The sequence below is a fragment of the Paecilomyces variotii genome (assembly GCF_004022145.1).
Source record: "Paecilomyces variotii strain CBS 101075 chromosome Unknown C8Q69scaffold_14, whole genome shotgun sequence".
Taxonomy (NCBI): Eukaryota; Fungi; Ascomycota; class Eurotiomycetes; order Eurotiales; family Thermoascaceae; genus Paecilomyces; species Paecilomyces variotii.
This window is the reverse complement of record NW_021167153.1, coordinates 498,109-525,094: the sequence shown is the minus strand read 5'-3', so window position 1 is coordinate 525,094 and position 26,986 is coordinate 498,109. Positions and strand designations below refer to the sequence as shown.

General features: G+C 49.5%; 10 protein-coding genes across 10 annotated transcripts; 5 read left to right on the top strand and 5 right to left on the bottom strand.

Moving 5' to 3' along the window:
- Positions 1-233: 233 nt before the first annotated feature.
- C8Q69DRAFT_510328 (hexose carrier protein) lies at positions 234-2,095 on the bottom strand (the record flags this gene model as incomplete). The annotated part of the gene is made up of 5 exons (XM_028633184.1): positions 234-758; positions 823-1,014; positions 1,072-1,481; positions 1,545-1,634; positions 1,702-2,095. The coding sequence occupies 5 exons, from the start codon at positions 2,093-2,095 to the stop codon at positions 234-236; spliced, it is 1,611 nt and encodes a 536-aa protein (XP_028481854.1).
- Positions 2,096-2,737: 642 nt separating this feature from the next.
- On the top strand, positions 2,738-4,196 carry C8Q69DRAFT_510327 (UPF0075 domain protein; the record flags this gene model as incomplete). Its single annotated transcript, XM_028633183.1, has 3 exons — positions 2,738-2,812; positions 2,873-2,947; positions 3,027-4,196. The coding sequence occupies 3 exons, from the start codon at positions 2,738-2,740 to the stop codon at positions 4,194-4,196; spliced, it is 1,320 nt and encodes a 439-aa protein (XP_028481853.1).
- A 1,120-nt stretch (positions 4,197-5,316) lies between these two features.
- C8Q69DRAFT_510326 (putative Zn(II)2Cys6 transcription factor) lies at positions 5,317-7,557 on the top strand (the record flags this gene model as incomplete). Its single annotated transcript, XM_028633182.1, has 6 exons — positions 5,317-5,359; positions 5,421-5,820; positions 5,887-6,304; positions 6,377-6,973; positions 7,043-7,134; positions 7,200-7,557. 6 exons carry the CDS (start codon positions 5,317-5,319, stop codon positions 7,555-7,557), a joined length of 1,908 nt encoding a protein of 635 aa, XP_028481852.1.
- Positions 7,558-9,230: 1,673 nt separating this feature from the next.
- Positions 9,231-10,940, top strand: C8Q69DRAFT_510325 (mannosyl-oligosaccharide alpha-1,2-mannosidase 1B; the record flags this gene model as incomplete). The annotated part of the gene is made up of 4 exons (XM_028633181.1): positions 9,231-9,466; positions 9,523-10,570; positions 10,621-10,795; positions 10,852-10,940. 4 exons carry the CDS (start codon positions 9,231-9,233, stop codon positions 10,938-10,940), a joined length of 1,548 nt encoding a protein of 515 aa, XP_028481851.1.
- Positions 10,941-11,433: 493 nt separating this feature from the next.
- C8Q69DRAFT_106532 (hypothetical protein) lies at positions 11,434-12,913 on the bottom strand. The gene is made up of 3 exons (XM_028625067.1): positions 11,980-12,913; positions 11,666-11,887; positions 11,434-11,586 (listed from the first exon to the last, which is right to left on the bottom strand). Exons 1-3 carry the CDS (start codon positions 12,490-12,492, stop codon positions 11,515-11,517), a joined length of 807 nt encoding a protein of 268 aa, XP_028481850.1. The 5' UTR covers positions 12,493-12,913; the 3' UTR covers positions 11,434-11,514.
- A 152-nt stretch (positions 12,914-13,065) lies between these two features.
- C8Q69DRAFT_106519 (putative cell division control protein 45) lies at positions 13,066-15,927 on the top strand. Its single transcript, XM_028625066.1, has 2 exons — positions 13,066-13,984; positions 14,037-15,927. Exons 1-2 carry the CDS (start codon positions 13,226-13,228, stop codon positions 15,825-15,827), a joined length of 2,550 nt encoding a protein of 849 aa, XP_028481849.1. The 5' UTR covers positions 13,066-13,225; the 3' UTR covers positions 15,828-15,927.
- A 663-nt stretch (positions 15,928-16,590) lies between these two features.
- C8Q69DRAFT_480153 (putative GPI anchored transmidase) lies at positions 16,591-18,369 on the bottom strand. The gene is made up of 2 exons (XM_028631512.1): positions 18,348-18,369; positions 16,591-18,278 (listed from the first exon to the last, which is right to left on the bottom strand). The coding sequence occupies exon 2, from the start codon at positions 18,081-18,083 to the stop codon at positions 16,854-16,856; it is 1,230 nt and encodes a 409-aa protein (XP_028481848.1). The 5' UTR covers positions 18,084-18,278; positions 18,348-18,369; the 3' UTR covers positions 16,591-16,853.
- C8Q69DRAFT_480150 (tRNA synthetases class I, catalytic domain-containing protein) lies at positions 18,314-21,263 on the bottom strand. Its single transcript, XM_028631511.1, has 7 exons — positions 20,659-21,263; positions 20,601-20,608; positions 20,473-20,546; positions 19,948-20,416; positions 19,840-19,886; positions 18,906-19,741; positions 18,314-18,841 (listed from the first exon to the last, which is right to left on the bottom strand). The coding sequence occupies exons 1-7, from the start codon at positions 21,040-21,042 to the stop codon at positions 18,761-18,763; spliced, it is 1,899 nt and encodes a 632-aa protein (XP_028481847.1). The 5' UTR covers positions 21,043-21,263; the 3' UTR covers positions 18,314-18,760.
- A 386-nt stretch (positions 21,264-21,649) lies between these two features.
- C8Q69DRAFT_480146 (FAD dependent oxidoreductase) lies at positions 21,650-23,354 on the top strand. Its single transcript, XM_028631510.1, has 3 exons — positions 21,650-22,715; positions 22,766-23,009; positions 23,074-23,354. Exons 1-3 carry the CDS (start codon positions 21,908-21,910, stop codon positions 23,336-23,338), a joined length of 1,317 nt encoding a protein of 438 aa, XP_028481846.1. The 5' UTR covers positions 21,650-21,907; the 3' UTR covers positions 23,339-23,354.
- Positions 23,355-24,106: 752 nt separating this feature from the next.
- Positions 24,107-26,543, bottom strand: C8Q69DRAFT_480143 (acetolactate synthase). Its single transcript, XM_028631509.1, has 3 exons — positions 26,293-26,543; positions 26,154-26,234; positions 24,107-26,091 (listed from the first exon to the last, which is right to left on the bottom strand). Exons 1-3 carry the CDS (start codon positions 26,436-26,438, stop codon positions 24,285-24,287), a joined length of 2,034 nt encoding a protein of 677 aa, XP_028481845.1. The 5' UTR covers positions 26,439-26,543; the 3' UTR covers positions 24,107-24,284.
- Positions 26,544-26,986: the final 443 nt, after the last annotated feature.

Genomic DNA, 26,986 nt, shown 5'->3' with positions numbered 1-26,986 from the left:
TATTCTTGCCCCCTTGAAATAATCAACACAGTCATTGGATTTCAACATATGGAGAGTTTTCTTTTTCCATTTATCTACTCCCTGCCGTAAATTTCGGCCTTAGTGTAAGCTGACTGACTGGAGCGTTTTGTATGTATGTACTGTACACAGATCCCCAAGCCCATCACGAAGAACAAAAGAAACATCAATCGAACTATCACACTTCTAGATAAGACAGATGGCATAATCTGTAATCACACAACTGTCTCACAGAATTCTTGGTGGGTGATTTCTTGGTCTGCAGCGAGTTTGTTGCTGCCCTCGTCGGTGGCCTTCCCAGTCTCTCCGTCTCCAAGCGCATCTATATGCATGCGATAAGCCCGCTCCATGTTCCAATAGAATGGCTCTGGGGTGGAGAACAACAGGTCAATGGATTCCAATGACCGGTTGCGAGTTTCCGGGTAGAACAGATACACAATAGGGATCCAAAGAAGGTTCAAGCCAGCCAGCAGGAAGTAGCTGCGGCTTTTCAGACTTCCAAACATGACGGGGTTGACGAGTGTGGTCATACCCACTCCGATAGCCCATCCAGTGACGCCAAAACCGTTTCCTTGGGCCCGCAGATCCGATGGGAAGATCTCTGTCGGGATAAGGAAGGCTACCGTTCCCCAAGTCGCAGCGTATCCCAAGTTAAAGAGGAAGAGCATAGCCACGGCAGCTGGTGCAAACTGCGCGGCCTTCTCGGGGTGTTGAAGGGAGCCTTCATAGACGCCGCCCGCCTGCAAATATCTACGTTAGTCCCTCCAAACGTTCGGAGATGGCATACGGATTATGCAAACTTACCACTAGTTCAACGGCGAACAGAACCGCGGAGCCTAGCATCAGACACATCCTCCTACCAAGTCGATCTACGATCTGCGTACTGATGAGGGTACCCAGAATACCGATTGTGTTCAGTCCTCCAGCAAGACCGTTTTGGGTAACCGTACTATAACCAGCTTGACTGAGAAGGACAGGAGAGTATGCCGTGACAGCCTGAATAGTTGCAAGTCAGTAGCTATTCCTACCCAGACCTTGATCCTTGAAACATACCGTAATACCAGTCCAGGAGGCCATGATCTGAAGCCACACGCAAAGCCAAGCACGTCGGCCCAGATTGCTGCCAGGTTTGCCGCCCTTGCCAACCAAGATCTTGACGAATTGAAGAGGAGAACTGGGCTGGCTGTCTTTAGCAGCAGCAACAATCTCCGAGTACTCGCGATTAATCTCCAACGGAGTCGCCTTATGGGCTCGGATCCTGGTGAGCAGATCCAGAGCCTCCTCGTTACGGCCAACCGATGCAAGAAAACGTGGGCTATCCGGTAGCATCTTGATGAAAATCACCAGCAGCAGGGCAGGAATGCATTGGAAGGCAAGCAAAAAGCGCCAGCGGATATCAGAATAGCCATTGTTGATAAAGGCAAGGCCGAAGGACATCCAGTAGGCCACAGAAATACCGAGATCTGAAAGACATCAGCACATATTTCCCACTACCACACTCGTAGAGTCAAGAAGGGTAGATTTACAGTTTGCAATGAAGACGTATCCCAAGAAGCCACCGCGATGCTCAGCCGAAGAAGTCTCTGACACAAACACCGGCGTGATACCAGTCAATGCTAGTAATTTCCATGTCAGCCAAAACAAAATCCACACGTTTGATTCGATCGAATAATATGTTCCTACCTCCAGTACCAACACCGGTCACGACTCTAGCGACCAACATGAAATCGGAGCTTTGAATGGCAGCCTGCAGAGCACCTCCAATGAGCGCAAATATAGAGCCAATGAAAAGACCGTTGATACGTCCAATGCGGTCGGCCAGCCAACCTCCCGCAAAGCAGCCAAAGATACATCCGAGATAGTAGACGCTGACAATGCCACCCTGATGGGTAGTGTCGGTGACGGTGCCGTCAGGTTTGCCAATGCCAACCTCCACGACGTATCTCGGCGAGCTGTTGACTCCTCCCATCACACCTTGGTCATATCCCTCGAAGAATATGCAAAGCAGGGAGAAAGCCTGAATGGCCACATTGAGTTGAGCGGGAGACAGGCGTCTCCATACCGTTGTGTAGCCCATGTTTCTTTAACTGCTAAGAAACAGAAATTGATAAGAAAACTGCCCAACGGTCATCCACAGACCGTCCAAGCTCAGAATAGTGCCGGTATGCAAAGTCCGGGGTTGACATTCGTTTAAATATTTTAGTAGATCGTACGTTCTGGTTTGCCACCTTAGAAAAACTCCCGGCCGAACCCACGCATAGAGCACGCGCGCGTATGCTAGGCCTCCGGAGATCCGGATTTCCACGAGCTAACCAAACCTCATGATTGCGGAGGCCGTTGGTCTGCGCCAGAGAAAGTGTCGACTCCGTCGAGAGATGCCGTGGAGAAGAAAATGTGGAGGACCGGGGGAGTGTTCGGCCGGTTAGGCGTTTAGCCGTTTAAGCGTTTAGCCGTTTAGAAGGTCAACCACTTGGCGAACTTGACGAACTTGACGTCTTGCCTCAGCGAAAGGCTTGCTCATCTGCGGTAATTAAATTTTTTATTAATATACCGGAGGCGGCTAAATTTCTAATCTAGCACGTTTGTCCGAGAACTTTCCAGGTGTGTGGTAACTTTTGGAACCGAACACGGCCGTGGCGGTATAAAGGTTGTCGAGTCTCTCACTTTCGTCGGCGAGTGAGCAATTCAGCGAACTTTTAGTCAAGGACAGTTAAGCACTATGGCCGCCAACGGTAATCTCTCCAACCAGCCCCTGGACCTGATGGTCCTGGGCTTGAACAGTGGCACATCAATGGTAAGTCAACGCTCAAGGTCGATGATGCGGGAAGCAGAATGAGGGCTCACATACTTGCAGGATGGAATTGATTGCGCTCTGTGCCATTTCCGACAGGAGACTCCCGAATCTCCCATGCATTTTGAACTGGTTAAGGTACGTCGGGTGGTCGTGACCAAGGTCTATTTTTGTTCTGCTGAGCGAACAGACTGACATAGCGCGACCTTAATTTCAGTACGGAGAAATCCCTCTCGAGCAGACAATCAAGAAGCGTGTTATGAACATCATCCTTCACAATAAGACTTCCCCCTCGGAGCTATCGGAAGTCAACGTTATTCTGGGAGAGACATTTGCGGCCGCTGTCAAGCAGTTCTGCCAGGACTACAACGTGGACATCTCGACCATCGATGTCCTAGGATCTCACGGTCAGACCATTTGGCTCCTTTCCATGCCCGAGCCTGGAGAAGTGCGCAGCGCCCTCACAATGGCCGAGGGTTCATTCCTCGCCGCTCGCACCGGCATCACAACGGTCACGGACTTCCGTGTCAGTGACCAGGCGGCCGGCCGTCAGGGTGCGCCGCTCATCGCTTTCTTCGATGCTTTGGTTCTGCACCACCCAACGAAGCTGCGTGCCTGTCAAAACATTGGCGGTATCGCCAACGTATGTTTCATCCCGCCCGACTCCCACGGCGGCATCGATGCCTGCTATGACTTCGATACCGGCCCAGGCAACGTGTTCATTGATGCTGTGGTTCGTCACTACACCAACGGCGAGCAAGAGTACGATAAAAATGGCGAGATGGGCGCCCGCGGAAAAGTCGACCAGGAACTCGTGGACGACTTCCTCCAGAACCACCCATACTTCCGCCTGGACCCGCCCAAGACCACTGGTCGTGAGGTTTTCCGGGACACCCTGGCGTTCGAATTTATCTCTAAAGCAGAGGCTAAGGGCCTCACTCCTGACGATGTGGTTGCCAGTATCACCCGCATCACAGCTCAGGCAATCGTGGACCACTACCGTCGCTATGCGCCCAAAGACCTACACATTGACGAGATCTTCATGTGTGGAGGTGGCGCGTACAACCCCAACATCACAAAGTATATCCAAGAAAACTACCCGACCACGAAGATCCTTATGCTCGACGAGGCGGGCATTCCTGCCGGAGCCAAAGAGGCCATCACCTTCGCCTGGCAAGGTATGGAGGCCATTGTCGGCCGCTCCATTCCCGTCCCAACCCGTGTCGAGACTCGCCAGGAATACGTTCTGGGCAAGGTGTCGCCCGGCAAGAACTATCGGAAAGTGATGCGCCAAGGCATGCTTTTCGGGGCCGGACGAGACCATCTTTCCCCCGTCAACGAAATGGTCAATTATGTTAACGGTAAAGTCTTTGATAATAAGTGGTGATACCATGATGTTGCACATGATTATTCACGGTTTAGCTTGTACTCAACAATTGTTAATTAAAAGCATTTAACGAAAATATCTGTAGCGCTCACAAAAGTTGTAAATTCGCCATCAGTTCCAGGAGTCAGAATGTACAGTACTTACATGAGATGTCATCCAAGTCAAATAGTCAAAACTGAATGTCAGTGCAAAGAAACCATCACTAGATGACGTTAGCGCTATCCGGAATCAGTCTCCTTTGTGGCCACTGGTTGATACATCAACACAGCATGAGCCTTGAGGCCTGGAGCAAATCAGAGGTGGCCGGCTTGTCCACTTCCTTGTCAACAAGAAAGCATCATCGTATACTGTAGTTAGTTACCCCAATTCGGGATTCCGCTTATTCAGCTTGGTGTGACATGTTAGTTAACTTCCAAGTTAACTTAACTAGTTAACCAGTTAATTGAAAGTTCCGAAAGAATTTTTTTACTGTTGTCTTGGCCCTGTTGTTTCTTGGGGTTCCAAGCTTCGGTTTTAGCGTCGAGACGCGGAACCGCTTACTAACAGCCTTGGCAGTCACATGATTGTCGCGTGGAGAGTCAATCCATCTCCCCGGATCATCTGACCCCTCGAGACCCACAGCTATTTGCACGTGATAGCGAGAGTTTTCCGAGTTTGATGGACCCACTTGAAGATTATTGTCTAGACTCTATGGTAATTTCTATTTCTTCAAGTTATACCATAGTTACGCTGAATTTCCCTAGCAGTTATTAAGCAGTTCTAAAGTATTTACTAAGCAGTTGTAAATTATTAACTAAGTAAGTACCTAAGTAGGTACCATAGTTTTCGCGCCCCTAAGTGAAAAGTCAAGTGACCTGCGTAACTATGGTACTCTCTCCAGCACAAGTCTGCTTAGTCATCTGTGAAGGACGACATTAACTACACTGCCAGATCCAATAAGCAAGCTTTTAACTGTTTTAACTGCTTCCTTCACTTTCCAGGCAAACTGTTCAAGCATATTTTACCATCTTTGCAGGCTTGCTTCAGCAAGTCAAGCAGGCTGTGAATGCCATGTGACTTTTGCAGCAAGGAGTCAGTTTCGATATTTCGTTTCATCCAGTCCGCTTTGTAGGAACATACGATGTCGCAGCGTTCGCGAAAACTTCAGCGTGCTTCGAAAGCCTGTTCGTTACATACTTACTTCCTGGAGAGATCGACACTGCAGTTGCCCTAACAATTCTACAGGTGACTTCTGCAATCGACGTAGCATCAAATGCAATAAGAACAACGGCCCTCTCGCTCCCTGTCAGAACTGCGAGGACTTCGGTGTACGATGCACATATGATCGTCCTACCAAGCGACGAGGCGCCCGAAAAGATGCCAGTCCTGCGGGTAGCCAGCCCATACTACCCGCCGCCTCGGGTGATGGCGCTGGATCATCTTCCTCTCGTCCAGCTCGTCAAGACTCTCTCTTTCGATCTCATTTAGCTGACCCGTCATGGGATATGTTGAATCCCGCATGTACTGTAGCCGTCACAAGTGGTAATGATGGCATTCTACCGAATTCTTGGAAAGCATTTGCTATTGCTTGTCAGAGCACCATTATGGATCTCGCCCAGGTCTATTTCGAGATCGTATATCCCATGTATTTGTCTCCCAAACAAATGCTAGGGAAACTCGAAACTGATTGAAACGCCCTTCTCACTCATAGATTTCCTTTATTTCATCGATCCTCGTTCCTGAAGCAACTCGAGAACAGCGAGCACCTTCAGGACCAGGGGTTATTCGCTTCTACAATGGCCATGTGTGCTCTGGCGTCTGCGCGGGCTCGCGATGGAGCCTTATATTCGAACCGCTGGAACCTCTCCCAGCTGGCAAATCCTCCTTCCGAAGTCTTTTTGGCAGCGGCAAAGGAATCTATTCCTCGAGATCTGGCAGCCGCTAAAGGAACGGAATACATGAGAGCATGCGCCATTCTTAGTATTGCCAGCATCCAGAATGGTCAGATTCACTCCATGCAACAGTATTCTGGAATCTACCATACTTTAAGTGGAATGGAAGGGCTGTACGATGAGAGGCTATGGCCCAGAGACTTAAACCATAAGATTGTTGAGGTTCGGCGGAGAATGGTACGTTGATCTCATATTCTATTCGTTATCGGCTTTCACAGTATCTATCGAAATGTCTAACGATTGCTTTAGTTCTGGTCCATGTATACTTTAGATGTATATTCATCCATTGTGTGGGGTGGAGTTATACGCTACCGAGAAGCCCAGTCGAATGTACGTTACCCTGGTGAGCTGGACGACGACTCTTTCTCCGACAATAGTCACGCTATTTCGCCAACGGCTGTGAGCCATGGTGATGTTCATGGTGGAAATGAGAAGCTGGCTAATTGGATGCTGGGTTGGAACTTCACCACCGACCTCTATAGAATTCTCGAACATGCTGTTGATTGCCAGCGACGACGCTCGCCCCCAAACAACGGGACGGCGGATTTCTGGTCTTTATTCTTCCCAACTCAGAAGGCGGGATCATCGGTAATGAAGCAGGTGCTAGCAATGTACTCTGAACTGCCTTCTCAGTTTCGAGAAATCCGGCCAGTTACTGGCGATCCAACTTACGATATTGTCGGCTTCCAGTCGGCCAACATACAGGCTACACTTCAGCTTCTGCGCATGGTCATTTCCTCAAACGAAGAACAAGGCGTGGATGAAAAATGTGACGTCGCAGGTCAAGTGCTAAGCGTGTTTTCCAAAGTGCCGGTTGAATATCTGAAAGCCATCAGTTCCCCGTTGGTATGCTAGATGTCCTGGAACTTCTTTGTCCCTTCGGCTTTCTTAGGATCTGACGGCTGATTAATGAAGCTACATCACTTGGGCGGCATTGGCTATATGCTCGGATCGGTTATGGAAGGAAGGCTGTCAGGGTCATCCTATCAACGGGTCCGCGCGCTTCTGTAAGTCACGTTATGCAGGTCAACTACGAGCATGCATTCAAACAGAGAGGTTGACTGTCGATTAGATTGGAGATGGCCGAGCTTCTCCATCGGTTGGAATCAGGGCTACGCCGCTCTACCGGTACCAGCGAACGTCTGAAGGCGCAGGTAGGTCGAATTGACGAGTACATGCGCACCCAGGGATGTTCCAACTTCCTTCCTGGTCTACAGCAAATACCTATCTCTGAGGTGGACGACATCCAAGGCCGTTTTGACTTGTCAGTAAATCACCAAAACAACATTGAGTCAACAGCTGCAGCCCCAACTGGGTTTGACGACCAACTATCCCAGTTTCAATTACCACCGGAGCTACTGGAAGACTGGCCTTGGTCACTTGATTCTAATTTAGCGGACGGCGTGTTCCCAATGACCTTTATTAATTGAAAGCGCCAACCCCATAGTGCCATCAGCATGTGCTGGCTTTCCACATATTCTCAGAATGGACAGTCTTGCATTCTACGCTTCTACTATCGCAGCTGTATTCACTCCAGGATCCGTAGGGTTATTTTTCTTTTGTCTGCTTGGAAAACACGCATAAATGACGTGACGTACCTCTCTCAGTCGCATGCTATATATCGTTAATAGAGCTGGCCTTGTTACACCCGTAACAGATTCGAAATTGAATCTCTTGTGGTCGGAAGATAGGCGTGACGTCTGAATATCATTCGATTTAAAGTACGGGGATATCATTTGGGACGCGACTGCCTGGACAATATTAATCAGTTCGTTCAGTTTATGAAATATGATCCAAACTGAAGACTTTGTGTCGCGCGTTGGAATACATTCAGTTGCGCGGATGGCCTAACTAATTGCACGAGCCTGGGAGCATTTATCGCGCAAGATTTGTGTCTCAGTATCACGAGGAATTTTCGACCTGCTCATCTGCCTCGATAAATCCTATGACAGGCATCAGGAGGTCCAGAGCCCTGCAATAAGCCTTCTAAAAAGTCGCACGACAGTTAAGTGGGTATGCAGAGAATGAAGTCACAAGGACTGCACAGAGCACCGTGCTCGATAGGGTGTGAAATGCTCCCCGCACCGTTCGTGTCTCTCTGAAGAACTCGCAAAGGCAACAACACATCACATCGCATCGCCATGGACGGAATATACGGAGTAGTCCACGGTGTTTGTCTGCGTGACCTCCAAACTTGGCTTCCAAGCCAGCTATATCTTGGTCTTACCCACGCGATCGACTTGTTAGTGCTTCATCGAGGGATTCCAAATCAAAGACCGTGCGAGAGCTCTGATTGTTGCGAGCGGAACCTTGCAGATCACTCCAGAACTTAGCGCGACACCTTTTGCGTCCATTCGTGGAGTTCTCCAGCACCTTGTCCTTGCTAGGGGAAACTAAGCCAGCTTACACTTTAATAGACAAAACTAAGGCTGGCATGGGCTGCCGGGAATGCCCTGGACAACAATGCATTCTTCTGTCGGCCCCTGGCTATCCTTGCCAGGATAAGGAGCAGTAAGGACTTCAACTGGCAGTGTTTGTTCGCATGGAGATCTCCGTCAGAAGCTGAAGCCAACAGAATGAAACACAAAATAATGTCAAGCTTTTTGAGCGGCGATTTACTTGGATGGTCGCCTAGGTGCCGCGCATCGTCCTTCCCCAGACTTGGGGATCTCAGACTCTCAGTTAAGTCTGTTCCTGAGCCCCTCGCGGGATTGCAACCCCATGGACCCATCACTTCCACGCTGTTCCAGTTCTAGAATGGACATTCAGCCACTACAAGCACTAAGTTTTCGGCCAGAGATGGAGAGAGAAGTCGAGAGACACTACGCAGTACTACTACGATGTCCCCGCACAATATTCCAAGTGGCACTAAACTTCCTGCCCATTGATAGGAAGGCGCAGGGTTGCAAACTTGCAATCTTCCGCAGTATGCGGTGTGATACTAAGTATGGGCTCGGTCGTCACGCGTTCTAGCATTACTCCATCATTCCTCTGCTAGATCGCGTCGCGTCCCATTTATATAGCCGGCTGATCCCTCTCGGGATCACCTTCCTCTCTTTCAGGCGGCGCATTGTTACTTCCGGTGCCCGGTCATTCGTTCAGGATGCGTATTTCCAGTCTGTCGTTTTCTCTGACGGGCTTGTCCCTGTTGGGCACAGCTGTTGCGCACCCTTATTATGCGCAGCAGGAGGGACAGGTTCAACGTCGCCAAGATGCTCAAGCTAGCCAGAGGGCTGAAGCAGTAAGGGAGGCCTTTCAGTTCGCATGGAACGGATATTATAGATATGCCTTCCCTCATGACGAACTTCATCCGGTGACGAACGGCTATGGCGACTCGAGGTATGTCCCATCAGAAGCCAGACCAGACCATTGAAACAGAATGTAACCAAGTTCAGAAACGGGTGGGGCGCATCTGCAATTGATGCACTCTCCACGGCGCTGGTGATGCGTCTTCCCGATGTAGTTGACGATATTCTGAACTATGTGCCGACCATTGACTACTCGACGACGTCGCAAGAGGTTAGCCTCTTCGAAACCACGATTAGATACCTGGCTGGCATGCTGTCTGGATATGACCTTCTCAAGGGACCGCTATCCGATCTGGCGACCAATCCTGATGCTGTAGAGGCTCTTCTGACCCAATCGAAAAACCTGGCGGATGTCTTGAAGTTTGCGTTCGACAGCCCTACCGGAATTCCCTATAATAATATCAACATTACTTCCAAGGGAAACGATGGCGAGACCACTAATGGTCTTGCGACCATCGGCAGTCTCGTGCTGGAGTGGACACATCTCTCGGACTTGACTGGCGACCACCAATATGCGGAGCTCAGCCAGAAAGGAGAATCATACCTCCTGAATCCAGAGCCTCCATCAGCAGAGCCCTTCCCCGGGTTGGTCGGTAGCAACGTCAACATCGACACGGGGCTCTTCGCTGACGGCGATGTCAGCTGGGGCGGCGGCGATGACTCGTTCTACGAGTATCTGATCAAAATGTACGTCTATGATCCAAACAGGTTCTCGACATACAAGGACCGATGGGTTGCTGCGGCTCAGTCCACCATGCAGCATCTGAAATCGTCGCCCTCTTCCCGTCCAGATCTCACATTCGTAGCGACCTACAGCAACGGCACCTTGGGTCTGAACTCTCAACATCTCACGTGTTTCGATGGCGGCAACTTCCTGCTGGGAGGTGACGTCCTGGGAATCCCAGACTTCATTGATTTTGGCCTGGAACTTGTTAATGGATGTCACGATACATATATCGAGACAGCTACAAGGATTGGCCCCGAGCAGTTTGGCTGGGATGCGAACTCTGTCCCCGCGGACCAGCAACAGTTCTATGAAAGGGCAGGCTTCTACATTGAGAGCGGGGCCTACATTCTCAGACCTGAAGTTATTGAAAGCTACTACTACGCTTATCGCATTACAGGCGATCACAAAGTAAGTTGACCTTCTCACCATATGTTCTCTACATGAACTGAGGCGAGTAGTACCGTGACTGGGCGTGGGATGCATTTGTCCACATCAACGCGACATGCCGCGCCAATTCCGGTTTCTCAGGCATTACAAATGTCAATGCCGTTGGGGGCGGCTCAAAGGACGACAACCAGGAAAGTTTCCTGTTTGCTGAGGTCATGAAATACTCTTACTTGATTCAGGCTGGCGGTAAGATGCACTTCAAACCATTCAGCATAGATTCTTTAACTGACTCGTATGATTAGAGGACGAATGGCAAGTCAACGCCGACGGCAAAAATGAATGGGTCTTCAATACCGAGGCGCATCCAATCAAGGTTGCTGCTGTGGCGTAAAGTAACTTTATTCTTAATGATTTTTCTTAATGCGAATCATTACCTAGGCCATCCCATGTTCGTTCCATCGGGCCCTGCTATCGATAGGATACAGCAGTGCTAGGATGGCTAAACGGTTCAGTATATATTCTCGTCGTATTAACTAGTGTTTAATAGACAACTGCAGTTGAAATCATTCCTGGAGAAATCTGATGCATAGATGCAGCAAATGTACTTAGTTTGTAGTTTTCAACTAAACACCCGTCTGTTTTCAAATTAGCTCGCGTGATATAATATTACCATTTGCGTTAATCAATGAGCAGGAAGTCAATCTACTATGAAAGTCGCTGACTACATAAATAAAAGCTATTTGTTTGATAGAATTGGCGTCCAACCCTATGAAAAGAAGAGAGTATGTTACAACCAAGAGCATAGGCTGTCAAGTAGCTCCACGATAGGATATATTTCATGTGCTAACTTCACTTTGATATAAAAACTAATGACCCGATGACGAGATGAGACGAAGAGTCTCATCATGAAGAATGATGGTGGCATGTTCAGTTCTTGATAGTAGATAGAAATCTCCACTCTTCCACTACAACTTGGCCGCTCTGGATTCCTCCACATCAAGCTCCGTCGTACATAGAAGCAACGTATCTCGCAGTGCCTAGATCCAAGTATAATATAATCAGCCACTAGTTTTTCCTAATACCCATCATTCCCCCATGTTAATAAAATATACATACCGCCAACCTATACTTCTCATTAATCGCCTGATAATCATCTCCCGCCAACATATCACAGAAGTGTCTAATGGACGGATAATGCACGATGGAGACTTCATTCCACCACTCTTCTTCAGGACGATTGGAATATCCTCTCGAATCACTGACGCCAGCAGGGGGCTTGACCACGTTTCCTACGATCTTGGCGTCTCCGCCGCGTTTGCCAGCGACGGGGATGAATGCCTATTATTAATATACACATAAGCATTGTCTTCCTTCTTAATGAACAGATTTGGACAGTAATATTTGCTATTTGCCTGGATCAGGGACTATACCTGACCATATTTGAAATAACTTTTCTTCCCACCCGGGACGAAATGCAACAGATTAAGCATTGTCACCGGCCCATCATAGTCCCTGGATAAACGATCCATGAAATCCAACAGGTCAGGAGAAAGTTCTAGATTCTGCGACGTCTCTTTTCCCTGCGCCTTATCCAGAGACCCCGTTAATGGGATCGAGGAAGCATCACGTTTCAACTTCGCGTCTCGTTCAGGATAGGTCGCTAGTAATTTGGACGGGACGCCAACGAAGACGCGGTACTCGTCGCGGATGGCGGGTTGTAGATGTTCTGGGATGCGTTTGCTGGGAGAATCTAGTAGGATGAGTAGATCCCATTTCTGCGTCGTGAGTGGTGTGCTGTCTATTGTGGTTGGGCGGATTACGAAGTGTCGTGGACGAGATGCCACGATTATGCGGATTCCGGGGGAGTTCCGGAGAGTGTTGATGAAGGACTTTGCATTTGTGTTTGCGTTGAGAGAGAGGAGGTGGAGTGATAGGCCTGGCATTGTGGTATGGTTTGAATTGAGGGAGTTGGTTATATGGTAATGTTTGGAGGTATCCAAGTTGATATCATATGGTAACTTAGGTACTTAAGTAGAGCATCGCGGTACTTAAACGCCGAGGTTACTAGATTGCGGGGAAGATGGATTACTATTAGGTACCCCCGACGTTCACAACCGTGGTGATGGGATAGATGGATGGAATTGCAAGCTTTTTGAGGTATATAGTCAAGTGTGCTAATATTATTATCTCAATGCTTTGCAGTTTTAATGATACAGGTCTCTGAAGCCTTCCCCTAGATTGCGCGGCGTCACTGGTGGTGGCCAAGTAAGTAAGTATGCCAGCGACACGACACAAAAGTCCATCATAATGTAAAACCAGCGATCAACCTAATATTTAGAAATCCTTGATCGAATCCTTTTTGAGGCTTGATAACTGTACATATTGTACTGTACATAAGTTGAATACTGTACTGTCCTGGAGATACTAACTAACCGTAAGCGGCGTAGCGGCCATTCTCGACGCGTCGGACAGAAACGGGAAGCGAACAGGGCATCTCGCGCCTTTTGCTTGTTCGCCAGATGAAGGACCATGAGAACCATTGCCCTGCTGTTATTGATATCCGGGTTTCTGTTTCTTGACTGAAGCCTGTCCGGGCTTTTGTTTGACGCGTGTTTCTGCCAGATTCCTTTTCTCCTTTCGTCCCTTTTTTCTTATCTATACATCTGACTCCATGCCATGTATCTACCGCGTAACCTCATCTCTCATCTCTACCTCCAACTCCTCCGAACACACCACCCGCTCTCTCCGCCCGTGTTGATTCTCGTCGCGCTCGAACCCGATGCCCTGTGTGCTTGTCGAATTCTGACGGCTCTGCTGAAACGCGATTATATTCCACATAAGATCCAACCCGTCGCGGGATATGGCGACTTGGCGCGTGCTGGGGAAGAGTTGGTCCGGCCAATGCGGACCACCGAGGGGGGCAGCGGCGGAGTAGTCGTCTGTATGGGTGTGGGCGGTCTGGTAGATCTCAGTGACATTCTATGTCTCACGGTCGAAGGAGAAGTCGAGGACATGGGCGGGGTAGAGGTCTGGGTGATAGACGCGAGACGACCGTGGAATCTGGGCAATGTTTTTGGTGGACAAGCATGGACTCAGCAAGCACTACAAGATGGAGACCCGATTACGCGACCAAAGGTCCCAGGCGTCGAGAAAGGCTGCATTACTCAGGCGTACAGGACGGGGAGCGGTGGTATTATCGTGTTTGATGACGGGGACATCGAGGAGGACCTCAGAGCGGAGCGCGAAGCATATTGCGCGTTGGAGGAAATGCCAGAGGTGGACGAGGATGAAGATGACGCCGCAGACTCCGACAGTGACAATGATACGGTCGATAATTCGGGATCGGGCAAGAAGCGAAAGTCGTGGTCCGGACGCGAAGAGGACGAGGAATCAGATTACGATGAGCCCCCGCGACAACGAAGACGGAGCAATTCGGTACGTTATCGTTCTCTAGTTTGTGTCGAAACTCAATTAACAATTCGTCCAGAGTTCTCCTGTCCCTTCATCTCCGAGTGCGCGTCCACGGATTGGGCACGACTCGTCCAATTCGTCCCGTTCTCCTTCTCCAGCTTCTGATTCACCATCACCAGTAGTACGGAGACAATCCTCCGCACGAGCTTTGAGACGGAAGCTGCTCCGTATGCGGAGAAAGTACGAGAATGTTTTGCATTCATACTACTCTATGGGGACATCCTACTCGGAACCGATCTCGTCTCTACTATACTCTCTGGCATCGGAGCTGGGTCGAGAAGACAACGACCTACTATGGCTAGCCATTGTGGGTGTGTCGAGTCTGGAACTGTCTGGCCGTACCATGTCTGGAGTTGGCATCTCCAGCGCGTCAGAATCTGGAGGGTCAGCAGGCTGGGGCGGAGAACGAGGTGAACGCATCCGACAGATCCTTCGAGACGAAGTTCATCGATTAAACCCGCCTGATCCTTCTGAGCGGGATCGTGATATAAGAGGAGAGATCAATGGCGTTATCCCAACCGCAGCCCGGTCTCCAACTGACACCTCCATTCGTCTCTCCCCAGAGCCACGGTTCCTTCTCATACGGCATTGGTCCCTTTACGACAGCATGCTCCATAGTCCTTACCTCGCTGCGCGACTTCATGTCTGGAGTGAACATGGACGGAAACGACTCCACAAGCTGTTGGCCAAGATGGGCGTCAGTCTGAGCCAGTGTCATCAGAACTACACGCATATGGACATGGAACTAAAGCGTGTATTGCGGCAGAGGTTGCTGAAGTATGCACCTATGTATGGACTCGACGGCCTAGTGCCCCCAGTGGCATCTGGACACGTCGGGTCTCGAGAGGGTTGGGGTTTTGTCCGTAGCTGGGGGTGGAAAGCTTGTCTATCCGCCACGGATGTTGGTGTTATCATCGGTGCAATCCTCGAGGTTGGACCACACGAGCCTTCTGCGACATGGCAGCCGGGACAGCTTGCTCGCCACAGGGATGATATCTCTGCTCAGAACTCCGATCCGTCTAACCTACTTCCTCGGTTCTGGACCGCTTATGATGCGTTGTCTCTCACTTCAGACTCACCTACTCTTCTGCTAGAGGCACTTCAGCTGGCTCAGCACCTGCACCGCGCAATTCTCCGCACAGGAACGACATTGCTGTCAAAACATCTTATCCGCCATCTGCGTGCCTTCCGTATTGCGGTGGTCAAGGATGGTCCAGACGTGAAGCTGTTCACCAACCCCGGTGCACTGACCAAGTTGGCTTTGTGGGTGGGAGAGGCGATCCAAGTTCAGGAGAAAGAAAAGGGCGACAGCTTCAAGATTGGGAAGAAGCGGGCAGTGGGGACTCCTTTGGTCCTGGCAAGTCTGGATGAGGATAGAGGCGTCTATGTCGTGGTCGGTACTGGTGGAGGCGGAGGCGTGATAGATTTTGCTGCCATGGCTAAACGGCAAGAAGATCGGCGCAAGAAGAAGGAAGCCAAAGACAAGAAGAACAAAGAGAAGGAGGAACGTCGCGCAAAGCGGGCAGCTGAGCGGGCTGGGAGGGGAGAAGATGAAGACGATGAGCTCGAGGAAACGGAAGAAGAGGATTCATCATCGTCTGATGATTCAGACTCCGACGGGGAATTGGACACGAGTGCGAACAAACACCTCGTTCGGAACCGCTTCGGTATCGCCTTCCAGGAGGTTGTCCAAGAGACAAATGCGCGCGTACGGATCGATAGCTTTGAACACTGCGTCGTGGAGGTGCAGAAGGAAGACCTCGGTGGCTTTTTGGAAGCCTTGAGCTTCCGCAGCGTTGTCGGCTGATCCAGGCCCATATCTCTCTCGACAGCGTATACTTTCACTTTGTTCTATTTTCCCTAATGACCCCATGACTGGCGCCCCTTTTTCTTGCGTGTTTTTCATTTTTCATGACGGCTCTGCCTTTATGACCTGCCCCAGGTTTTAGCATTGAAGGATAGGTTTGCGGACGGACGGACGGACGGCTGGACGGTTTGGAAGACGGTTAGGATAGGGTACGGGGGGGGGGGAAGAAGGTCGGATGTACCCTTCTAGGCGCATGGTATAAGAAACAGAGGGGTCTCCAAGAAAGACTCCTCGCTTCTCCTGTTGATGCATTATTCGTCTTTATATGGCATTTCAACCTCGGTTCATTCACAGTCCAACACTCAACATTGCCCAGCGTTTTTCTGTTTGACGGATTCCGCAAAGCAAAAAGGCGTTGCATTGATCATTGTCGAGCGCTACAATGGGCCATTCATTGTTTGTTTCTCCTCTTTATACGCCTCACACACACACCACACCCCCTGGATTTGATATGGTTAGCATTTCTTCTTTTGACGTTGACTGACATCTGCATGACATATTCCCCCCCGACTTTTCGAGGAATGGCGTACAAAAGGCGTTTGAGAGGTGTTGTGATCAGATCTAGTTAGTGAGGGATTGAGTTGGATATAAATTCATTGATTCCATTCATCGTCAGACTGCGTTCGGGTTGACTAACTAGTAGATCTTATTCAAAATCTAGATGGCTCCTTTACAAGTAATCTTATGAGAGTAGACGCAGATACCAGGTCAATACCCGAGAAGTATTAATTGATAGCTTTGTTCGGATATAGTAAGTAGTAGCTCGAACATGTAAGTAAACACAACTAATGTTTCTCCCATCGAGATATCTATGGTATGTCATCAATTAACGCCAAGACGCCGTCCCATGCTATGCTATGCTATGCTATGCTATGCCACTCCGCATCCTGAGCAGATTCATACTGTAAAGTCTTATAGTACAATTCGCAGGATAATAACAAACTCAGCAACCACAGCAGCGCTTCTTTAAGCCTTACCCAAGAAAGACCCCGCCGCCCACAGAGCAGCAAAGCCACCTAGAACAGTAAACCCGACAAGACGCTTCCCCCATGTATCTTCATTGGTCATCTTCGTTGCGCCGGCCGTTCGTCTCTTCAGCTCGGATGATGATGTCGAATCTCTCTCTTCATCAGAAGCGTAGGGATGGCTGATCGTGGTAGTATTATTATTATTATCCGCGCGCGAAAGAGAGGCGAGATACTCCCGATCGCGCTGTTGCCATTTCTCAACCAACTTGGCGATCTCCTCGAGATCCTCCTTCAGCGATCCCGGACCCGTCGAATTGGCCCCTTCGACCTCGACGTTCTGCACGTTTCCGAAGAAATCAACCACCGTGCGCAGTCTACCTTCCTGTTCTCCGCCAGGGAAGAGATCCCAACGCACACCCGGTTGTGAGTGGATTTTCGATTCGTCGTACGAGTCGAAGAGATCGCCTAGCGTGAGTTTCGAATTCGGCGTCGTGACCTGCGTCTCGAGGAACTCGAGGACGTAATACGTCCAGCGATCAATGACCGCAACACCGACGTCGTTATCGGCATGGTGGGAATACGAAGACTGATCCAACGCACTGGAGCCCGTAGCGATGATATTCGGCGAGTAGAGATGCGTATACATCGTATTCGCCTGACATGTATCGATCATGAAGAGAAGCTCATGGTACCGTTTCTTCTCCCACATCTGTCCAAACGCGTCGGCGAGATCCCACGCGCCGATTTCCTCTGAGTCCTGGAATTTCAGGAATCGATCGCCTCCGTGGCCCGTCATGTAGACGAGGACGTTACTCCCCGCGTCGGATCCGAGGCGTTTACTGCGCGGGACGTCCTCGTCTAGTCGATCCGTGAGGAGACGGATGAAACTCTCAACTGTCACTTCGTATCCGCGATAATCCACCTCGATGTTCTCGCCGTAGAGATCGACTGCGCGGTCGGCGTTACTGTACACTGTCCCTGGGAATGCGTTGCGCGGGTTACAGGCCATATCGTCGGGAAGCATGAGGATGATTTGCGAATCGGGGATGCCGAGACGCTTGACGGTGCGGTAGAGAGAGAGGACATTTGCGAGATGGCGATAGTTGAACCAGAATCGAGACGTCGAGACCAGCACGGCCCAGTTGGAGGTGTGTTCTGCGGACACTGGAAGGGTGGTGATGGAGAGTAGTAGGGAGAGGAGAGTCGGGATGAGGGCGGAGAGACGCATGATGGAGATGTCTCTGCGTCCTGCTCTCCGGATGAGAGTTAAGGATCCCTCTCTTTTTGTTTGGTTTCGTTTAATGTAGGAGATTTATCTCTGCGCGATCTGCGCGCGACATCCCCTCAGTTGGTGGTAGAAGGAGAGTCGCGAACAGGAGGCGATCGTCGGGAACGCTTGGATAATCTCGCCAAGACCGCCGAGGTAAGCAATCTTAACAGCAAGTAGATTTTGGGTAACTGACAAGTTGGCTACTTCGACATAACTCGCCAGGTCTCGAAAATGCATTTTGTTAATGCTGCTTAGGGCATTGTGCTCATTTTACCACGGACTATGAAGTCATCTAACATGGCCATTTGGTGCCACTATTTGAGTATCGGAGAAAACGGTAAGATGAATACTGTAGAGCATAGATACTGATTCTATTTACCAAAAGTGATAACAGAAAACGATAATGCAACAGGTTTCATGATTTACGAATACCTAGAATATGCACAACACCTGCAGAAAGGTCGGCTAACTATCCTTTTTGCGCAATACTAAACCGCTCCGCTCAAGAACACTGATGATCACAGCCACAACAGTGAAATGCTTTATCAACATGATAATATTTGATATTCAGAGAAAGACTCTACCCGAAACACCGCCACATACTCCCCATCTACTCCCCTCGTAAGTTAAACCGTTCATTTCTTGCCGGGATCTTCCTTCAGGGAGATAATACGGTTGAGCACGACATTATCCTCAGTGCTGTCCGAGTCCATTGCCTAGGAAAAAAAATTGTTAGCGCCGTTTTGAATTATCATTGCAGGATAAAGAAAGGCGACTCACAAAGTATGCCACCCGCATTCCCTGGAATCTCACGCTCTCCGGACCAGCGGGGCTGTTGTTGCCCTCGACCTTAGGCCATGGAGCCTGGCGGCGCACTTCCTCGAAACCAGCATCCACCAAGGCGTTAGGGTAGACTTTCTCGCTGTCAGGATTGATGTCGTTGAGGAAACCTCCCTCGACGGCACTGGGGTCATCAGACTTGAAAAGCCGCTCGTGAATACGGACAGTGACTTTTCGAGAGCCATCGGGAACCCAGTGGATGAAGGCCTTGGGCTTCTTGCCTTCCTTGTCGAATACCGCCTTGATCTCCTTGACCTGTCCCGTGGCTTCGTCCTTGGTGAAGGACACAGCCTTGATAGGGTGAGGAGCCTGCAGCAGACCAACCGTCTTACCTGGCGCAAGACGGAAGTAGTCTGGAGAGTCCACCTCGCGGAAGTCGGACCGCTCGATGTATACTGTCTTGGTGAGGCGCACCTTGTAGGAGCCCATTTCGGGGTTCTTCGGCGAGAAGGGGACGTTGACTTCCTGTCCCTCGAGATCTCCGATGTCTTCGATGACCACTGCAACAGGGTCAAGGACAAGCTGGAGGCGCGGAACTGAGGTTTCTAGATAACGACGGATAGACTGTTCGAAGCGTGCGATCTGGATGATACTCTGGGATGTCGTGACACCGAGTTCGTTGATGAAAGACAGGATTGCACCCGGCGGCACACCACGACGGCGGATGGCGATCAATGTGTACAGACGCGGATCATCCCAACCACGAACGATACCTGCGTCTACCAGCTTTTTGAGACCTCTCTTGCTCATGATTGTCCCCGTGACATTCAGACGGCCTAGCACGTTGTTAGCTAATGTTCTAAACCTCGCTATGGAATCTCCGAAAGAAATCAAAAGGGTGTTGTGCAACTAAAAGCAAACATGAGAGACTTACCGTATTCGCGCTGCATCGGCTCGTATACACCCAGTGACTTCACTAGCCTGAGGTGATGTTAGCAATAAGACGACTGTACAGCAGATCCTAGCAGATTTCAGCTCTTACCAATCGTAGCTTTCCCTAGACAACACGAACTCAGTAGTACACAAACTATGAGTGATACCCTCGAAGCTATCGCACAGACAGTGCGTGAAGTCGTATGTAGGATAGATCTTCCACTGGGTTCCCGTCCGGAAGTGAGGCCTCTGGTCCTTCGGGATTCGATACGCCGCGAGATCCCACATCTGAGGGTTTCCGTTGGTGATATCCTGCTTCATACGCAGGAAAGCAGTCTGAGGCTCGTACTTGCCATCACGCATATCACGGAACTTCTGAAGGTTGGTCTCCACATCCTGTTCTGCATGCGCGCAGCGATATCTCGGCGAGGAGCCAGCTTCACCACCACGCTGCAGTTTGATCTCAGTTTCGTTGCAATGGCATACATATGCCTTTTCCAGTTGGATCAGCTTCTCAGCCAAATCGTAGAGTTTCTGGAAGTTGTCGCTCGAGTAGGTGATCGCGTGAGGGGTGAACCCTGGACAGATGATCAGCAAGAGCATTTACCCCGTTGACGTCTCCAGCCTCGCTTACCTAGCCAGCGAACGATATCCTCGATTGCTTGAAAGTATTCTGCCTCCTCAGCGTCCGGATTCGTGTCGTCAAATCTTGTCCTGTTAGCGCCGCTTCGCTTGGCTTATCGATGTCCGGGAAATGCACACCTAAGAAACTGCTATGGTGTTGGCGTGTTATCCTTTTGACGGCGAGAGGTGTACTGACCGTTTTGCCCCCATGATACCTAGCAAATCCAAAATTGACCGCAATCGCCTTTGCATGTCCCAAATGAAGATATCCGTTCGGCTCGGGTGGGAAACGCGTTACAACATGCTCTGAAGGCCGCTCTTTGTAGACTTCGGCGAGGAAGCCCTGCTTGAACATGGCGTCCGGATCGATCGCGGGCTCACTGGCCTTGGGCTTCGGTTTCTCCTTTGCAGGAGCGGCCTCCTTCTTCGGCTTGCCTTCATTTTCCTGGGCGCGCTGTGCACTTGCAGCCTTCTTTGCTCTTTTCTGCATTCGCTTCTTCAACTCGTTCTTGGAGACCATCTCCCCGGTCTCCTCGTCCAGGTGGAGCTTCGCCACCGCATCCGCAACGTTTTCAGCCATGGCGAGACTGGATTTATCCCTCTATTGACCGTGATCAAGGGAGAAAAGGAACACAAAAGAGAGGCGCGTGAGTCAAAATAATAATTATAATTATTATCGGCGGAGAGAATGACTGCGGTGTGGCTGAACTGCCGCCCCCTCATTTGTGGCTCACCCCTTTTGCCCCACAGTCCAACTGTGGCGGTGTCGGTATACTCTTATTCGAATACATAAGAACAAAGACTTCAGGAATCATGTTTAATTCATCTGGTCGAAAATGTTAGAGGACAAGAGTCTTTGCCTCTGCAGTTTATCTGTAGTATATAGATAGAGCAAGCTGTTAAGGCTGTTAACTAGATATTACCATCTTCATAGAATATACTCTACTTTCCACCTCCAAACTCATCCACTGGCAGTAACGAACTATTATTTCTTATTCTGATAGTTAGTTAATACCCTCCTGAGTCTTTGACTTATCATTATTTATCCAGTTACCGATTACAAGCTTTCGATTACTCTGATTCGTAAATAATTAACACACAGCCGAAAACCTAAGATCGCCCACTAGCCAAAGTAGGCAAAAATTTCCTCTAATTCGGAAAACACAATAAATAATTAATCAGGTCATCCACTTCATTTATTTGCCTTGTTTGGCGAAGGGATTTACCCGCGGGTTACCTATAACTATGCTTAACTATTATTACTATCTTTGACCTTTCGGGCGTTTCCCGCGGAGAGGCTTCCCCACGGGGACATCTACAACAACTGATATATAGTCTTGATTCTCGATTGACAGATAAACCGTCAGTTCGCTCGAGGGAATAACTGGAAGTAGAATATCATTGACATTGAACAGCCGCCGAGAATCATTTGCTCCGTTTTCAAGATGGCCTCAGGCAATCCCTCATACCTCATTATCGGCGCTGGTGTCTTTGGTGTGTCAACGGCCTATCATCTCATCCAGAAATACCCCAATGCATCGGTGACTCTGGTTGATCGGGATGCATACGATGCCGAGTCTCGTGTGGCTGCCTCATGGGATTGGAACAAGGTTGTTCGCGCCGACTACGACGACAAGATCTACTGCAGACTGGCCCTGGAGGCTCAGGACATTTTCAAGGCGGATCCTCTGTGGCAGCCTTATTTCCACCAGACTGGCGTCTACTGGAACTGCCGTAGCGACTACGCGCAAAATGTGATCACCCATCACAAGGAGCTCGGCCGCAATGACGATATCATTGCCCTACCTGTCGCTGAGGCCCGGAAGCTTTACAATGGGATCTTTGACAATGCTGACTACACCGGCGTCAAGGAGGTTCTCATAAACAGGGCCAGTGGGTGGGCTGCTGCTGGAGATGCTCTTCGAGCAGTCACGAAAAAGTGCCTGGAATTGGGCGTCAAGTATGTGACGGCTGAGGTCGCCACTTTGGAATTCGACGGTCGTAATTCGTGCACCGGTGTCAAGACGAAATCCGGAGAGATCTTATCGGCCACGCATGTTATCGTCGCTGCTGGTGCTTTCACGCCCACATTGCTGGAATGGAGTGCTGCAACGAGTGGCAACACTGGCCTCCGAGCCGGAGAGCGAATTCTGGCTGCTGGTATCGCGACAGGAATGGCACAGCTCGATGATGAGCTGTACAAGAAGTTCAAAGACATGCCTGTTGGCTTCCAGGGTTACACACCCGAGGAAGGTAAGTTTTTTCCTGACATATGTGCATGAATGCCCGCCAACTGTCAACAGGCAAGCCCTTTATTGGTACCCTTCCCCCTACCAAGGATAGAGAGCTCAAGTGGTGGGGATCCAAGATCTTCACAAACACTCAAGAGGTATTGCCTGGTCGTTATATCTCCTCACCACCACCCACACACGACTACAACCAGTGGAAGGTCCCTGGGCCTCTCAAGCAGGACATTGTCGAGGCCAGGAATCTGTGGTATGGGCCCGAGAGTGCGACTTGGAAGATGACGAAACATCGAATTTGCTGGTGAGTACCCTCGTCAATGTCAATGCTTAACATGACAAGTGGGATGGGATGTAACACTCAATAGGGACGCCTTCACCACTACCTCTGACTTTATCATTTCTCCTCACTCTGCCTCCAAGGGTCTCTACGTCGCAACTTGCGGTTCGTTCCACGGTTTCAAGTTCTTCCCTGTACTTGGTAAGTACGTCACACAGATGCTTGAAGGCGAGCTTGCGCCCGAATTGGCAGAGAAGTGGGCTTGGGATCGACAGCGACCGGATTCGTCCCAAAACGTGGAGTATCCGAACTCGGAGATGAAGCATCTCTTGGAGCGTGCAGCGAAGCTATAGTGGAAACTACAAGTATTTAAAAAAAAAAAGAAGAAGAAGAAGAATAAGAAGGCTGGCTTATTTCCCGGGTTTGATATTCCAAGCCTAGGGTCGCGAGGTGATCCGGGAAACAGCAGTGGCGGGCCCATAACGGCCACTGAGTAGTGGTGCGTGACTCCTCCCATGACCAGATAAGGCGAGCAGAACTCGATACTACCTATAATGGGTCTCATTTATATACCAGCTTGGTTGCCATGGGATTGCTTCCACATTATCCATCCTATTATCCGTTAAGATTACAGCTTTCTTATGAACTCAGAAAGAATATATCATACGGTCAATTGGATAGCGGTACTAGACACCACAGGGTTATTTAACAGTTTGGTTATCTGCAACTTATAGTATGTCGTATAACTAATAAATACGTTGCGATACTTTCGAAAGCACCAGTCACAAATAGGCGTGGAGTAAGATAATCTATCTAGGAAAAAAATTATCTCTTTACTCACCTAGAATTTCACTATATAAGAAGTCCTTCTGCAGCCAATCATCATAGAAAAGGAAGGAAATCACTAAGGAGAGACTATCCTAAACAATTGAGGGACATCTCCCATGCAGTTAGATGACACGAAGACTCTTAAGCTACTGACGAGAGTATGAACAAAAGTTATAATTTGGCGGAATATATAATCACTATTTAGTGACTTCCAGCGGTCGTATTCTGCAGATTTATAGGACGACAACTAAGCTGAAGATAGATAGCCAAGGAAGAGTAGTCCTAAGGAAGTTCGGTCTATTAACTATAGCAGTTAACTATATATACAGTACATATGCAGGTGGTGATTATTGAAAATTAATGTTTATTCTCGTCCATCCGTGCGACACCAGCAGCGGATTCTATCAATAACTTTTATACGCTTCCCCAGAAAAAAAGAAAGATGAAGAAAGAAAAAGATTACTCGAACGCCTACTCTCCATGAGATCCAGCAGTTCTTTGACGCATTAGGTCTCGTCTCCGCTTGTCCTGTTCGGCATCAAACACAATAAACTCATGGAGACCCGACCCAGCAGGCACCATGGGAAGAACTGGAACCTTTCTGTCGGTGATAACCTCCAGCAGGCTTGGTCCGTCAGTATTTATGAGCCATGTCAGGGCGTCGGTGACCTCCTCTGGCTTGCTGATGCGGCGGTGATGAACACGCATTGCTCTAGCGAATGCCATAAAATCAGGATTACGCTGGTGGGAGTGTGCATAGCGGTCTTCGTAGAAGAGGTTCTGCCATTGTGTAACCATACCTTGTTCCTCGTTATTCAGAACAATGACCTTCACGCCAATATTGAATTGAGCAGCAGTGGACATCTCAGTGAGAGTCATCCCGAAGGATGCATCTCCATCAATGTCAATAACCAGGGCCTCTGGCCGAGCCACCTTAGCTCCAATTGCGGCAGGAAGACCATAGCCCATAGTACCCAGTCCACCTGATGTAATCATAGTATATGGGTAGCGCCATCGGAAGTGCTGCGCCGTCCACATTTGGTGCTGGCCAACGCCAGTGGTGATGATGGTCTCGTGTTTGCGATCGGCGGTGAGGTTGCTGAGCTCTTCTATAATATATTGGGGCTTGATCAAGTGTGACCGTTCCTCAGAAGATTCGTATAGATTGAGAGGCCACCGTGCCTTCCATTCTTTAATCTTCTCGAACCACTCGTAACGATCTGCCATGGTGGTCTTCTTTACAAGAGGCAGGAGATGGGTAACATTTTTTGAGATATCACCAACCACAGCCTCCGTAGCTTGGACAACCTTGTTGATGTTCTTTGGTAGAATTTCAAAATGCACTATACCACCACGGCCTTCAGTCTCAGCCCTCTTCGCAGCAGGCGCGAACTTCTGGATGTTCAAAGTCACGCGATCATCGAATCTTGCGCCGAGGGCAATGATGAGATCAGCTTCTTGCATTGACATGTTGGCATAAGCTGCACCGTGCATTCCCAACATATGCAGAGCTTTCTCATCGAGCTCATCGAAGGCGCCGAGTCCTTGCAATGTGGTGGTGACGGGTATCGATGCCTTGTCCGCGAGTTCTTTGAGCAGTCTAGGCCCATCCTTGGAGCTCAAGACACCATGACCGGCATAGATGACTGGCCTCTTGGCCCCATTGATCAGATCTGCCACACGAGCAATGGTCTTTATCGGGACGGCTTGCTGCATCTCAGCCAACGGTAGACTGGGCAAGGCGGAAGTAGTTGGGATCGCCTGTCGGAGTACACTAGCTGTGACATCCTTGGGCAAATCCACAAGGACGGGACCCGGTCTTCCGCTCGTGGCGATCTCAAAGGCTTCATTCAGCCTCTGTGGTAACTCAGATGTATGTCTGACCATGACATTCCACTTAGTACATGCGCGGGAGATTCCCAATACGTCAGCTTCTTGGAACGCATCGCTGCCGATGGCCGAAGTGGCCACTTGGCCGCAGAAAACAATCAGAGGGGTTCCGTCGCAGAGAGCATTTTGTATAGGCGTGATGACGTTCGTGGCACCAGGTCCAGATGTGACGAGGACAACACCTGGCTTGCCCGAGGCTCTCGCATATCCCTCCGCCATGTGCCCTGCGCCCTGCTCATGCTTGGGGAGAATAAATTCGAAGTATTTGGAATTGTAGATAGCGTCAAAGACTGGGAGAATGGTGCCGCCTGGGTACCCAAAGATGTGTTTCACGTTATGTCTACGCATCATCTCATGGAAAATCTGGCCTCCCGTCATGCCGATGAACCTGTTGGGTTATATCAAACATTAGCGATCACGAACTGTGGTACAGGGAGGAATCTCTCATACGATTCATCAACCGCCGGCGGCAGCACACGATGACTCGGAGCAGCGACATCTGTGGTGTGCGCGTTTGCCACGTTGGTTGGTCTGTAATTGTACACAGATAAGCAAAAGCACGAAACAGCAATAGAGATATGTAAAATACATTGAATGTGTCGCAGCAGAGGCGGTTCCTCTAATAATTTGTTTCCTCAGGACGTGATCCAGGGGTCTGGAAACGAGAGTCCGTGGATGGTGAGCAGTGGTCGCCTGGGCGTTGGCCGCCAAAGTCACCTGCCGGGCTCGAAACATCTTGAATCACCCAATGATGGCAAACAGGGGATTGGATTGAACAAAGAGACGTTGGGAAACCGGTAAGAGAAACAAAGGAAAAGGGGGAAAGATTCTCCGGTCAATTATGAGTCAGGGACAAGTTATGATCAACTATGAGTCAGGAACGGTTACCAAGAAATCCTGATTTCTTTTGGACCATCATTGAACTCCAAAAGCGACGCAGCTTCGGACATTCTACTCTACAATATCGGAGTCAGACATAAGGGAGCTGGCTCAGGGGCCTCTCCTTTGAAGGAATGGGGTGAAGTAAGTTATTCCCGAGGATTTACTTACTGTACGTATACCATGCTCCGTTTGAAGATATACTAGTCACGGTCCGCTTAATATTGATTACCTAGGTAGTCTTGTGGTATGCTACCCTCTATGTTTAACTAGAGGATTGGCTTGAGCAGATTCTTTAACTTATGTAGTAACACACGCTTCTCAGACTGTCAGTCTTGATGACTACATAATACCAAGGGAACAAACATAGGTTGGAATAAACATACAATTGGTACACGCTGAAT

What these genes read in the sequence shown, in the direction of transcription:
- C8Q69DRAFT_106532 (XM_028625067.1), bottom strand. Translation starts at nt 12,492, where the DNA reads ATGCCAGGCCTATCACTCCACCTCCTCTCTCTCAACGCAAACACAAAT. An exon ending in GTTATTTCAAATATGGTCAG is followed by an intron (nt 11,888 to 11,979) that starts GTATAGTCCCTG and finishes TATTAATAATAG; the next exon opens with GCATTCATCCCCGTCGCTGG. An exon ending in ATGAGAAGTATAGGTTGGCG is followed by an intron (nt 11,587 to 11,665) that starts GTATGTATATTT and finishes ACTTGGATCTAG; the next exon opens with GCACTGCGAGATACGTTGCT.
- C8Q69DRAFT_106519 (XM_028625066.1), top strand. Translation starts at nt 13,226, where the DNA reads ATGTATCTACCGCGTAACCTCATCTCTCATCTCTACCTCCAACTCCTC. An exon ending in AACGAAGACGGAGCAATTCG is followed by an intron (nt 13,985 to 14,036) that starts GTACGTTATCGT and finishes CAATTCGTCCAG; the next exon opens with AGTTCTCCTGTCCCTTCATC.
- C8Q69DRAFT_480153 (XM_028631512.1), bottom strand. Translation starts at nt 18,083, where the DNA reads ATGCGTCTCTCCGCCCTCATCCCGACTCTCCTCTCCCTACTACTCTCC.
- C8Q69DRAFT_480150 (XM_028631511.1), bottom strand. Translation starts at nt 21,042, where the DNA reads ATGGCTGAAAACGTTGCGGATGCGGTGGCGAAGCTCCACCTGGACGAG. An exon ending in GCCGATGCAGCGCGAATACG is followed by an intron (nt 19,742 to 19,839) that starts GTAAGTCTCTCA and finishes ACAACGTGCTAG; the next exon opens with GCCGTCTGAATGTCACGGGG. An exon ending in GAATGCGGGTGGCATACTTT is followed by an intron (nt 18,842 to 18,905) that starts GTGAGTCGCCTT and finishes TTTTTTTCCTAG; the next exon opens with GCAATGGACTCGGACAGCAC.
- C8Q69DRAFT_480146 (XM_028631510.1), top strand. Translation starts at nt 21,908, where the DNA reads ATGGCCTCAGGCAATCCCTCATACCTCATTATCGGCGCTGGTGTCTTT. An exon ending in GGGTTACACACCCGAGGAAG is followed by an intron (nt 22,716 to 22,765) that starts GTAAGTTTTTTC and finishes AACTGTCAACAG; the next exon opens with GCAAGCCCTTTATTGGTACC. An exon ending in ACGAAACATCGAATTTGCTG is followed by an intron (nt 23,010 to 23,073) that starts GTGAGTACCCTC and finishes AACACTCAATAG; the next exon opens with GGACGCCTTCACCACTACCT.
- C8Q69DRAFT_480143 (XM_028631509.1), bottom strand. Translation starts at nt 26,438, where the DNA reads ATGTTTCGAGCCCGGCAGGTGACTTTGGCGGCCAACGCCCAGGCGACC. An exon ending in TCTGCTGCGACACATTCAAT is followed by an intron (nt 26,235 to 26,292) that starts GTATTTTACATA and finishes GTACAATTACAG; the next exon opens with ACCAACCAACGTGGCAAACG. An exon ending in CCGCCGGCGGTTGATGAATC is followed by an intron (nt 26,092 to 26,153) that starts GTATGAGAGATT and finishes ATAACCCAACAG; the next exon opens with GTTCATCGGCATGACGGGAG.